Raw genomic sequence first — 14,390 nt, forward strand, 5'->3', positions numbered from 1 at the left:
TGAACAAGAATAAACTGAACCCAACTATATGAATGTGTCATCGTCTTTCATAAATAAATAAATAAATAAATAAATAATTTTAAAAAAAAAGTGTCATTACCTAGAAAATATTTATATCTTAACTCTTGATTGCATCTCATTTTTTAAGATTAAGTGAGTCATATGCACATAACAAGAACTAATGTCATATTCTTATTAGTGGTTGGAGCCCAAAGCTACAAACATATTTAGAGCCAAACTGTCCTTTTTTCCATTTGAATTAGCTTCGGCATAAGCTGGAAAACTTACTTGGATGTTTGATTCGAATTTTCAGTATATATATGTTGGGCCCTCACCATACTCCAAAGGGACTAAGTTTATGAAGACCATGATGAGGTAGCTTCTTACAAATTCTAGTAGCATTGATAAAGGAAGGTCTAATCATGATTAGTAAAAACTTTTTAGGTTAAGGGTCTGTTTGGATACCACTTATTTTGTTAAAATTGAAAAGTTATTGCAGAAAGTACTATAGATAAAGGAAAAAGTTAGTTAAAATAATACAGTAAGTCCCATGAATAGTGCCAAAAAGTGCAATGAGGTCCAAAAATAGTAACAAAAATAAGCTGAATAGTTAAATAATTTATAATTTTAATCCACATCTAAACGCACACTAAATATTATTGTTCTTTCTCATCAAACTTCTAAAAAAAGAAAAAACACCTCAAACAGCAACTCCATAAATCTAGCTACATCTAGTAATCTCTCTTTCCCTTTACAATTCTTACAATATCACACATACTTTACCAACTTTTCAAAATTTTGAAATACTTTGTTTCTCTTATTAACGAAATGGTTAATATGTTAATTTTCTCCAAATCTCAAGGAAAAGTGTCATTCTCTTGAACTTTTGGGGTGGAGAAACATTCCACAAAAGTTTTTGTAATTGACCCTTTTAAGTTTCTATATTCTTCCATTTTTTCTCTCGCCTTTCCAAACACACAAAAGTAAAACGATTATCTTTTCTTTCCTTTTACTTTGCTATTCTTCATATATTTACCATCCATCGATTACTGCAAATTTTACACAAACCAGAAATGGTTCAAAATTAAAGTAATATTTTAGGGTCATACTAAACTAATTTTACAGTTTTTCATGCACCTCCTAATTAGTTGGACACCCCTTATGGTTTTAAACATCTAAATGACACAAATTAATTCGATGAGAAGGATACTTTTACCACTATTTAATATTTTTGGGACAAATCATTTTGTGAATTCCGAAAGTTCAAGAAGGGTCCAAAGGCCGAAATGACCCAATAAAACTCCAGCTTACAAGCAACACATAGTGATGTCAAAGATGTGAGGAAGAAAGAGACTTTGAAAGTTCTACATATTTGGACAAAGTACTTTAACTCATAAATTCTTAACCATACTATACTTTTTTTTTTTAATTGGAAATCCAATTTTGTGTTGAAGTGGGACATATGACATATCTGTAGGAGTTATGCATATAGAAAACTTCCAAATGTACATGGAATCAAGTGAACTACTTAAAACTTACTGATACATACAACTACAGGTTTAGACATCTTCACAGGGAATGTATGTGCTTCACCCTCTGAATCACTTGCTTAACCTTGGTTGATGGTTCATCATACAAAATGGCAGGGTTGTCAAACTCAGATGCCAAACTCCTCTCCCCAAGAAAAGCACGAAATGAATCTGCCACTGAGTTTGAAAGAGAATCGAGATTGTATCCCCCTTCTAAGAAAAACACACATCGACCCCCACATAGATCTTTGGCAAGTTGTTTAATATTGGACGCTAGCGTGTAGTATGTTCCCGTTGTGAACTGCAGACTGGCTAGTGGATCCAATACATGACCATCATACCTAACACAGTCATTTGCAAGATATGAAAGTATGAGAGAGAGAGAGATATGCAAGTGGGTGAATGACTAGATTGGCAATGATAATTTGTTATAAGCTACCTAAAGATCAAGACAATCTAAACCCAGGGGCAGGGGCAGAATCGCCCTCAGACCCATAGAGGATGTCTTTGTGCCATAGTCATTTGGCAGCAGATGATGTTGCCGCTTCTGGTTGTTAAAATTTGGAAGCATTACCAAATATTGACAGGAGCCTATCTTAAGGTCAAAGACTATGAAAGTTAAATATAAAATGTTTCTTTACGTTTGAATGACTAGATTGACAATGATAATTTTTTTTAAGCTACTTAAAGATGAAGGCAATCTAAATCCAGGGGTGGGAGGCAGAATTGCCCTCGGTCCCATAGAGGATGTCTTTATGCCATAGTTTCATTTGGCAGCAGATGATGTTGTCCCTTCGGGTTAAATATTCAAAATTTTGTTTACATACAAAGTAATATCTAAATTATTGAAATCATGTGATAGATAAGTCTGTTAATTTGATTAATTCAAATTTAAATTTCAATACTGGAGAAACACTAAAATGTCTATCCATGTTGAACCCTTGCATTCATTTCTCCCTCCCAGAAATAGCAAACTCAAAAAGAAAGAACAGGGAAAGAAAATGCTATATTTTGAAAAATAAGCTAATAAATGACAGATGTACTTACTGTTATTGAAAGAAAAATTTGCAGTTAAATTGCAGATGCAACACAACCATACAACTTGGAATTGGATGACCCCATAAAACAACTGAGCTGCAACCCTTATAAAATAACTTTCCAGTTTCATTATTTTCATCCTTCTTCATGACAACTTATATTTAAAAGCTCTATACAGTCATGGTAAAATCATTTTCCTTTAACCTTTTCTTAATTAGTATAGTATTCTCAGTATTTTATGTCATGGTTAGTATTCTTAATATTGCATCCATACATTGTAATTATAAGTTGGGCGATGATCTGTTGCTATTTACATACATCCCCCTCCCCTTTTTTTCTCTCTCTCTCTCTCTTCCAATAAAAATTCTAGCTCCACCCATAGGAGCCTCACTTGGGATTACTCCTAGTCCTATATATACCTACATGTGATTTTATTTTACAATCTATGAAATAATTAAGATATTCACGGACTTACAAATAGAATTCTACAACTCTTCACCAGAGACAGAAATAAATTGCACAGTGAAGCTAATTAATTCAGCAAACATTGTCATGGCAAGAATGTATGCAATGCCATTTATAGAAATGGGATACTCACCCAGCAGAAACAAGAATTATATCCGGCTTAAAACTTTGAGCACAGGGTACAATAACTTCATCAAACACAGTTGTCATGGCAATATCACCTGATCCTCCAGGTAGAGGCAAATTTAATGTTGTTCCTTCGCCATCTCGATGACCTACCTCATCAACTTTACCAGTACCAGGGTAGCTTCCATCCTAATTCAAAAGAAGACTAAATAGCATCAGATTGATTGCTGCAAAATGAACTTCTAAGATGAACATTCATGCAGTGATCAAAAACAATAAACCGGACAAATCAGTTGGACAAATCAGTTATTAGAAAAAAGATACTGGACTATTGATAATAGAACATCTTTACGCATGCTTATTGGCATCTAGATTCTAGACACTACAACAGCTAGAGTACACCATAAGATCACATACAATTGCACATCATCTTGCCTCAACTACATAAAAATATTTAAAAATAATAATTTGAAAAGTGCAGGTATGTTCCTTTTCAATCTAGGTCAAACAAGAACTTGACACTGAATTCCTGATTCTCACCTATACATACATACATACATACATATATATGGGTCATTACTTGGTGACAGCATTTGGTTCCACCTAAATAAGGTCCTAGAAGAGGTGGCTTAGATATGGTCCTTTTCCAACACATTTGCACTTGACAATCCAAGACTTTACCATTGCAATAGAGTACCAGACAATGATCCCTTATACACATAAGTATGTATGTATGTATGTATATTCACACTTTTAAGTCATATCTAACATTCTTTAAATGCGGGAGAAGATAAAATTCATATAATTGATGAGAGAGATTAAGGCCTTGAATATTAAGCAGGATAAAGGGTTTTTGATTAAATCGCAAGGTAAAACATATAAGACAGGACTGGACCAAATTAATACTTGGTGAGTTGAAAGGAAAAATATATCCGGATCATCATAAAAAGCGTCGTTTGTCCCATTTCCATGGTGAACATCAAAATCAATGATAAACACACGCTTCAACCCATGTACACGTTGGGCATAACGAGCTGCAATGGCCACATTTCCAAAAACACAGAACCCCATAGGCCCCTTTGGAATAGCATGATGTCCTGGAGGTCTTATCAAAGCAAAGCCCACAGGTGGATCCAGGCAATTTTTTGATGCTGCAACCTGAAATACAAAATAGAAAATGTTGGATAATATAAACTAGAATCTACTTCTACCAAATTCAGTGCAATTATGAACATTTAGCGGTATCAAAAAAAGAAATGAAATTGTTTCAGCACAGCACAAAATATAACAAATAAGAATAATCATAAGAGACTGACGTGCTAGGTCGAGACATCACCACTGAATCAACTAAGGTGATTCCTGCTCCAGCTGCAACTAGTGACTCATGAAATGTCTGCATCAATATCCCATGATAAGAAAGAGTGGAATGTACAAGATATAGCTTGCAAATTGAAGCATCAAGATCCAACTCAAACATACACTATATGAGTATATGGTAAGATAAAAATCACATAAAACCATTGATATCACATTTCAAATTCAATAAAAGGACAATAAAAATGAGAGACATGCCCCATATTTACATTCAGATCAACTGGAAAACCTTTCTTTACCAGTCAGTTAAACTAATACATACATGACTCAACTAGTTGTAGAAACATTGACATTAAAAATGTCCTCAATTAGAATGTCGGAAGCAAAAAAAAAAAGTTTTCTGGGTCACATGCCCCTTCTATGCAAAGGTTTAACAATATGTGCGTTTCTTTTCATCAGCTGAATATATATCCATTGGAGCACACTAAGACAGTTATCCAAAGTACCCGAATTTCAATGAAAATTTCAAACTGAGAGAATTTCTTTTGATCTGAATAAGTTATCGATGTGAATATACCTAAATTAAGCATACTAATATGAAATTTAAGTGTCATTGAATCCACCCATAAAGCACAGACATATTACAAAATATGAGAGGAGTCTGCAATTGATTTTTTGAAGGCATGGACTTCCAAAAATAGTCATGATATACAATCTCAACACAATCACTTCTGCTAACTCATCTAATGTACACCTTCCCAATGAGAAGACAACTATCACTGATCTTGTTAGGAAACAAGAAACCTAACCCAGATCCATGGAATACAGTACCTGTGAACAGTAACCTTAGAAAGAAAGAAGAGAAAATAAAGAGAAAAGAGGAGGAAAAAAGAACAAAGGCCAATGTGCCTATTGCTCAAAACACTCAATTTTATTAATCAACTTATTCTATTTTGTTTGAATAGATTGAGCACAATATATATATATATATATAAAAACTCTTACTTGTACTAGAAGTATTATGATTCCAACTAACATTGTGACTACTAATAAGGCCTAATAAATACTAACTTGGACCCAAAGTAAATAAACCTAAGATACTTAGAGTACCTTAGAAGATTCTAGACTCAACTAAATTACCAAAATACCCTTAATTCGCAGGAATTGCGGAAATTACAGATTTGCCCCTCAATATAAAAGTAATAAAACTGACCATAACTAATAATTTTTTTTTTTTTTTTAGAAGAGACCATAACCAATAAAATTAAAAACCCAAATTAAAAACTGTATTAACCCTAAAAGACTCATACTTAGACCAATAAAAGGGCATGACTTTCACTTCAATTGGATTTCACACGAGGAACCAATAAAATAATTCTTGAATAGGCGAATTTGCAAAGTAATAGCATATTAATCTTCCATGACCCATCAAGAAAAGATCAACAAACGCACAGATTTACATGGTTCACCCAAAAAGTAAGGCTATGTCCTCAGGGTTGCTGCAATTTTATTATGACTGGGCTATAACAGGAGTTACAAAGATCATTAGAATATACTGCCCTATTATTTAGTCTACACACATGGGAAATTACAATAAAAAGGCCTAGAGCATCTAAAGAGATACCTCCAATAATTATACAGACACCAATGTTCAATTCAAGGTGGGCTGCCAGCCCCTGAACTCCCAGCATAACCAATACAATAAATCAAGCTCCACCTATATAGCATTTGATCTCTCTCTCTCTCTCTCTCTCTCTCTCTCAGAGTATAAAGACAAAGGTAAAAAAACTAAAAACACAGATTCGAATAAAAAAAGGTTCACCAATGTATTATGCAAGCTAACCACTACGCTGGAGATGCCACTTCTCTTTCTCTCTCTCTCTCACACACACACACGGTGACACACACATCTCTCTCTACTGTAATGAGAATGCTCCTCCATATCAGGAGAGCTCAAAGTGGAATCCAGTTGAAAAATAAAAAATTAGGATCAAGTTTCAAATAAACTGATTTCAAGAGATCATCATTTTAATTATTCTAATAGTTATCCCTTTTCTTACCTTATCTTGATAGTTATATTGATTTGCTCATGTAACTATCAATTAATTAATCTGATTTGATGATGCAAAGAAATTATAGGCATCGATTATGACAAGTCCAGTGAAAATTATCTAGAAGCAAATGACTTTTAATACTTTAAACAGAATGAGTGTCTGTAAATATCCACAAGCTCAAGAAAGAAAACAGATTCATCTAAAGTGTTGAACTTACAGTGGAAGTAGCATATGTTGGCCCAGAACCATCAATGAATATAATACCCTCTTGTGAAGCCTGATCCATTGCCTATAAAAATAAATCAAATAAGCCTGATTGGTTCCATGCAAGACTATGAACAATAAAAGTATATAATATTAAAATAAAACACCAGAATAATGTAAAAAAATTAACCATTCAAGGAAAATGGATACTTGAAACCTCAAAAAGTCACCAACACATTGACTGACTAATAAGGATATGCACATACATATCCCTCCAAATGTATTATAGCATCTTGAAGGTATAAACCCTACATGCAACGCATCCTAAACTTGCCATTGCATTGAGGTCAAAACTTATTTCTAAGTCTCTAGCATCAGTCATCACAAACCAGATATAAAAAGAAAGCAAAAAAATTGCAAGCAAAGCCAAAGAGTGGGATCATGTACTAATTTGTGGTACTCTTCATATTTTTTCTCAAAGGACCTGCATATTAAGGTATCAAGTCATATTCAAATCATTCCCTCAATCTAAATTCTTATGCTTCTCACATTAGCTGTATATGTCAAAAAGGGTGGAGAAGGGGGAGGGTGCCACCCATTTGTACCTATATATCAATTTGCCTTACCTATGATTCTCCTTCAAACTGTCATTCTCATTTTTGTTTTCAGTATTATGGATCTTGGTTCGCAATGGTACTTGTGGATAAAGATTTATGCATCAGTGAGGTCAATGTTGTACTTTTACATTTCAACTTTTTTTTTTTTTTGATAAGTTGTAGATTGGTGCTATATGTGTAAAAAGAGTGAGGAATCAGTGAATCATCTTCTTCTTCATTGTCCTATTGCTTCTGAGTTACGGTGTATGGTGTGGGCTCTGTTTGGTCTTCTATGGGTTATGTTGCAGTGTTACTGATTTATTTTCGAGTTCACAAGATTCCTTCAGTATACATCAAAGCATAAATTTGTGGAGGGCTGTACCACATTGTGTCTTATGGTGTATTTGGCAAGAACATAACTCAAGATGTTTTGAGGTGAAGGAGCGGTCTATTTCGGAAATTAAATCTCTCCTTCTCCAACCTTGCTGGATTGGAGTTCAGATTTTAATCTTTTTCCATGTTCTAATTTTTTAGAAATGCTTGATCTTTGTAATTTAAGAGTTTGATGTACTGCTACCCATGTACACCCCCTGGTGTACCTAGTTTTTGATTAATACAACTCCATTATTTATAATATTAAAAAAATAAAATTATAAGTAATAAAGCTTCATTGAAAAGACATCTCAAATACAAAGACCAAAGTACACAGGGAGTGTGTTGAGGAAAAACATAAATAAAGTCTTGCTACCTTCTTCACATGTCTTTTCCTTGAAAAACAGTGCAGAAATCAAAAGTGCAGACAAAGATCAATTTCTTTATATAGATGGCGACGTTGGGTCAGATCTTAACTAATGATAATTAATGGAAGCCTCGGCTCTTTGTTATTGATTGGTGTTGTATGTATAAGAGGGATGGGGAGACTAGTAACCACTTATTGTTACACTGTTCTCTTGCCAGAGACTTATTCTTACACTGTTCTCTTGCCAGAGACTTATGGAGCACGTTGCTTTCACTCTTTGGGGTTGCTTGGGTTATGCCTAGTGGGGTGGTGGAGCTTCTAGCCTGTTGGTCGGACAAGTTTAACTAGCATAGAAATGGGGCAATTTGGAATATGATCCCTCATTGTCTAATGTAGAGCATCTGGCTAGAAAGGAATTCTCAAATCTTTGAAGGAACCGAAAAATCAACTCATGACTTGATCTTATTCTTCTTTCAGACTTTGCTTGGGTGGAAAAATGCTTTGGGTGTTCTCAATTTTACTTCCTTGTATGATGTACTTGATAGTTGTACTTTCTCTACTACTTAGTTTTGCCAAAGATTTGTTTAGTTGGAGAGATGGAAAAGTTGGAGAATAGAAAATTGGCAGAGGGTAAAAAAGTGGAGGGATAGAAGAGATTTTAGTTTTCCCTCATGGTGTTAGGTTTGAGGGGTTGAAAAGTGGAGAGATGGAAAACTCTTTTGTTTGGTTGAGAAGAAAAATGAGAGGATAGAAAATTTTGTTTGCAAGAATTTACTCTCATGCCCCTATTAAATATTTTACAAGGAAAAAAAAGCTGGAGTTGGGGTATAAAAAATGCATGCCAAACATTAACTTAATTGGCGTTAACTTAAAAGTAGGGGAAATAAAAGGAGAAACAATTTGAAAACAGTGGGGAGCAGAATGGTAAATACCATCAATCCCCTCTCTTCTCTCCTATTTTCTCTTCATTTTGGGGGGGGTTGAATTTTGGTGGTCCCGGAGAAAAGAATGCCAGGCCCCATTCTCCCCCCTCCCCTCCCAACCACACTCATTATCCATTTTCTATCCACCCGGTTTTCACACCAACCAAACACATCATGTAGTAATTTTGAACTTCAAAAACCCCCTAGGATGAAGGTTTCCAACACAATTTATCCATGCTATCTCCCCTCCATACTCCAGAATAAAGTGGGTCCATGAAAGAGACAACTGACTCTAGCTCCCAGTCTTGTACTAATGATTTATATAAGTAGTCAACCACTCTCTATAGTAGTCTCTACTTCTAAATGAGATGAAGAATATGCATCTAATGAGTAAATTCCATCCACTTAAAGCATATATGCAACCCAGTTTCTAACCCTTGTCGGCATGCCCAAGGACTGCAGTAAGCCGCTTCCCTGTAGTCCTCACCTCGATCTTGACAGATTTAATCAGGTGTTAATAATATGGAGTAAAAGGATTTGAGGTGACAAGGATTTGCTGGGAATTCCAGATCAAGGAAGAGGCAGATCAAAATATGGTCCAAAAAAACCCAAGTCGATATGAATGAAAGATGCCTCTGAAACTTCTTATTCTCAGACAGTTGAGGTAAAAACCACAATATTACACCCCAAAATAGAACTATAAGGAGCCCCTGTCCCAGTCAGCAAAAGCTAGTTTCCTGATATACGAACTCTCATCTGGCCAATCAATTAGGGGTCCAGAACCTCAAACGGATTTAGCCTGGCCAGGTTGTGTAAAACAGAACCTTCTTAAAAAATGTTTCTAGAGGTGGATTTAGCCTGGCAAGATCTACATTGACTACTGAGACCTCAACAAGGCATGCTTGTGCTTTTTAACTAAGAATATATCCTGTCTCTAAAGCAATGGTATACAAATCCGCTGAAGTAAAACAAACTTCTTTCACAAATTCCAAAACCGCATACCAGTATATACAAGATTCAACATTCTCATGAAAAATGTATGAAAGTAAAAAATAAAATAAAATAAATAAACAAAACATTGGAAACTATACATATACAAACAACAAAAAACAAATGGCACTAGCCACATGCTTCCATTCCTTAAACCCATATAAATTTCAGCTAGTTTTAGCACTTATTATGATCTGACGCAATGAACACCGAACACAATAAGAAAAACAACAATAGTTAATTTTGAGGCTACCTTCTCAAGGCCTGATACATAGGCTCTTGCATGAACACTTGCAATGTCATCTATTGAAGCAGGCTTGAAATTGTGAAGTTCAATGATCTCTGAGCCACGGATCTATATAAAGGAAAACATGATTAAGCAAATTGGAACAACAAATCTCCTTATTCATAATATCAAAATAATTATCAAATCTCAATTAAAAAAAGGACTGGGCATTTTTCTAGTCACATGGGTCACACAATGGAAGTTTGGTGCAGGGAATGCAAGACAATTTTACTTTATGTAATTTAAGAAGTCAATTGTAATTTTTAAGATTTACATTGAATTTTATTATAGGTCTTACACTCTTACTAGTTTTCACAATTAGCAATTATTTAATTTCCTAAATTCAAGGGTACTTTTATAATTCAATAATTGGGCTTTCCTAAGTCGATGAGAATTAGGCTTAAGTCATACTATTTTATATAAGCACACTATTGTACTCCAATGGTGATAGTTAGGTTGAGTAGTAAAATTTATTGTTGCAGTTTTTCCTTCAAAAGCTTGGTGCTGATTCCAGGCAACTCTATGTACTAATTCCTAGATTTTGTTTTCTCTTGCTTGAAGCTGATTCCTAGAGTGTTTTTTTTTTTTTTTTTTTTCATATAATTATTTGGAATTACAAGCAATATTAATGGTTTCCATCTGAACCAATTAAAAAGAATGTTTTTGTTTCTCATTTTCAAGATCAGTTTCCTAAAAATATTTTCTAGAAAATACGTCATTTTCAAGAAAATGTTTACAGTCAAAACAGATGAAGCATTAGTGGCAAACCCTAATACTGCAACTACCAATACTAGTGTAATCAGCATCATCATGTTATAGGTAACTGCTTAAGCTAAAAGTTCTCCAGAAATTTATATGTAATCCTAAACTCTTTCTACATTTTCTTTTCATCTTGGTTGCTAATGATTTGGGGCACCAGTTGTTCAATGCCACCATTTCATTCTGAAAATATAATCTTGCTTGTAGCAGTTCATAATACCAAGAGAGAATTGTTAAAACAAGAAAAATGAAGAAAAAAATTCAAGTATTAGACTCAAATATAAGGATTTGTTTTATAAGTTTTGGCCTCAAGGGGAAAAGGGGGAATGGGAGATTTAAACCAGTGACATCCAATTCATGAGGGGTGGTTCACAGCCATTTGTGCTACCCTTTTTGGGGTTATTAACAAGGAAAATATCAAATTTCGTTCAGAATAAGAGTCTCAACAATATAGAATGAAGCATGTTGTACATTTCATTTAATACCTTTGGAGTCAGTTCCATCTTTTCAAGAGCATTAACAATTGCAGGAACTCTAAAATTAGATTCTGGATGGGACTCCTGTACACGGCAATAAATCCAGAGTTCAATTAATGGCATATACACAACTTCAAACACATTAGTAAGACCATGACTGAAAATAAAAGGGAATACACTTGGTATGCTAAAAAAATCATAGATTAAAAATGTAATTTCTGATTAGTAAATGAAGTGATGGATATCTTGAGAGCCATTGAATCAAAAGATCTCTTCCCTCCTCTGTTCTCTTGCACACTAAAAAGAATAATAAAAATGAAGAACAAAAATCTGGAATTTCTGATTACCAATTGAAGTGATTGACCACTTTAGCTTGAAAGACAAATTTTTTTTTTTTTTTCCTCTATTCCTTTCTGCATCCTAATTTTTCTTTTTTTCTTTTTTTGATAGATAATAAGAGTCTGCATCCTAATTTTTCACCTTTAAAGAAGTACAAATAAGGATATAACACTCTATTCTAATTAAATTCTTTCGATGCTGATACTATTTGAAAGATCTTTCAACATGGAGTGGAGACTGGAGGGTCCATAATCTACACAGCATAGTCCTAATTCAGGTCCTATTCCACACTAAAACTAAAAACTCAAACCTTTACCTTGACCAGTTGGTAGTTAAAAAACTCAATGATTTAATCATTTATAGTCACTCACGGGAAGTTGGGAACCCTGAGTACAGTGTTCCAACCATCCAGTTTTAGCAGGAAAAGGAACTTTATGTGAAATGGTGCTCAGATGAAAAAAGTACTTTTTTCAGCTATTGGATCAGCAAGGGTGTGATGGATGTTGATCAAGAGATGGTCAGGTCTATTGTCGACGAGGAAAGGCATTATGGAACTTCGGAAATGAAGAAAAAAATCATCTAATTTCACAAAGTGATTTATAACAAATATTAGAGGAATGAGGACTTAAAGATAATTCAAATTTGGTAATGTAGAGCGTCAAAAGAAACAATTACTGGAGGAGTTGAAAATATTAGACGCTAAGGAAGGGGATTTTGGTCTCACTAATGGGGAGCCATAGGGCAGATTTGAGGTACCAGGTGGAGCATCTTCTTTCCCTGGAGGAAATTTTCTGGAGACAAAAATCTAGGATGTTATGTATCAAGGAAGGGGATAATAATACCAAGTTCTTCCACAAAATGGCTAACTCCCATAGAAGGTATAATCATTTGAGGACCTTGGAGGTGGATGGGGTGGTTTTTGAGGAGGAATCTGAGGAAACTAATCAAGTAGTCCAGTTTTATAAAAATTTGTACAAGGAGTCTGAGGGGTGGAGGGCTTGGAGTTTGATCGTATTGAGGATATGGAGAGGGTTTGACTTGAAAGGAAGTTTGAGAGAGAGGAGATACTTCAAGTTGTAAATGACTTGGAAGGGGATAAAGCTCCAGGTCTGGATAGGTTTACTATGATGTTTTATCATCATTGTTAGAGAGTAGTGGAGAAAGACGTCTTAGCGGTCTTTGAAGAGTTTTTTCAACATTGCAAGTTTGAAAAATCCCTTAATGCTACCTCATTGCTTTAATTCCTAAAAAGAATGACGCCTCTAATATTAGAGATTTCCAATCTATTAGCTTGGTGGGGAGTGTGTATAAAATCTTGGCTAAGGTCTTGGCAAATCGTTTGAGAGTGGTTTTAGATCAGTTGATCTCTGAGACTCAGAATAGCTTTGTGGGTGGGAGACAAATCCTTGACTCGGTTCTTATTGCAAATGAGTGTGTGGATAGTCGTGGGAAGAGTAGGGTTCCTAGAGTCGTTTGTAAACTTGATATTGAGAAAGTGTACGATCATGTAAATTGGGAGGCTCTGCTGTATTTGTTGAATAGAATGGGCTTTGGAGTGAAGTGGTGTAAGTGGATTCGTACTTGTATTTCCTCAGTTCAATTCTCTGTTTTGATTAATAGGTCTCCAACTGATTTTTTTGGTAGTTCAAGGGGTTTAAGACAAGGGGATCCATTATCTCCTATGTTGTTTTTTATTTTGATGGAGGTGTTCAGTAGGATGTTGAGAAGAATGGAGGGAGCTGGCTTCTTCAGTGGTTTTAAAGTTGCAGGTAGGAGGGGTGGTGGGGAATGTGTGTCACATCTATTGTTTGCAGATGATACTATCCTCTTTTGTGATGCAGATGTGGAGCAAATTCTTCATATTCGGTTGTTGTTACTCAGTTTTCAGGCGGTAACAAGTTTGAAGGTCAATGTGCACAAGAGTGAAATGGTTCCAATAGGGGAGGTTGATGATGTGCATGCCCTGGCTGAAATTTTGGGCTGTAGAGTTGGAACTTTGCCTATGTCTTATCTGGGCATGCCGTTGGGGGCTGCACACAATTCCCCTTCAATTTGGAATCCTATTTTGGAAAAAATTGAGCGGAAATTAGCCGGGTGGAAGAAGTTGTATTTGTCTAAGGGGGTCGATTGATGTTACTCAAGAGTACGTTATCTAGTCTTCCTACCTATTTCCTATCTCTATTCACCATTCCTACTTATGTGGCTAATAAAATTGAAAAGTTGCAAAGAGACTTTCTATGGGGTGATAGCAAGATTCATCTGGTAGGATGGGATAAAATTGTGCGCCTATAGGCAATGGTGACTTGGGGATAAGGAAACTTACTACTTTCAATAAGGCCTTATTGGGGAAATGGCTGTGGCGGTTTGGGAAGGAAGAGGATCGTTTATGGAGGAGAGTGGTAGCGTCAAAATATGGGGAGGAATGGGGGGGATGGACCTCAAAGCTAGGTAGGGGAGTTCATGGGTGTGGTTTGTGGTTTGTGGAGAGGTATTCCTATGGCATGGGAGGATTTTAGCAAGAACTGTCAGTTTGTTGTTGGGCTGGGGAATAG

The 14,390-nt window shown here is 35.2% G+C and overlaps 1 protein-coding gene across 9 annotated transcripts in view; it reads right to left on the bottom strand.

Moving 5' to 3' along the window:
- The window catches only part of LOC126702552 (histone deacetylase 14, chloroplastic-like), a 41,263-nt gene that overhangs the window by 16,351 nt on the left and 10,522 nt on the right, over positions 1-14,390 (bottom strand). For 5 of the 9 annotated variants that reach the window (XM_050401288.1, XM_050401286.1, XM_050401287.1 and 2 more), the window contains 7 exons: positions 11,509-11,583; positions 10,232-10,333; positions 6,744-6,815; positions 4,495-4,551; positions 4,065-4,316; positions 3,166-3,347; positions 1,386-1,870 (listed from right to left, as the gene is read on the bottom strand). In XM_050401288.1, coding sequence (XP_050257245.1) covers positions 1,570-1,870; positions 3,166-3,347; positions 4,065-4,316; positions 4,495-4,551; positions 6,744-6,815; positions 10,232-10,333; positions 11,509-11,583 — 1,041 coding nt within the window. In that variant the 3' untranslated portion in view covers positions 1,386-1,569. Of the gene's footprint in view, positions 1-1,385; positions 1,871-1,904; positions 2,672-3,165; positions 3,348-4,064; positions 4,317-4,494; positions 4,552-6,743; positions 6,816-10,231; positions 10,334-11,508; positions 11,584-14,390 lie in introns of those variants that run through there. The other 4 variants (XM_050401291.1, XM_050401293.1, XM_050401292.1 and 1 more) reach the window with 4 other exon arrangements.

Source organism: Quercus robur, chromosome 10 (assembly GCF_932294415.1).
Source record: "Quercus robur chromosome 10, dhQueRobu3.1, whole genome shotgun sequence".
Classification (NCBI taxonomy): Eukaryota; Viridiplantae; Streptophyta; class Magnoliopsida; order Fagales; family Fagaceae; genus Quercus; species Quercus robur.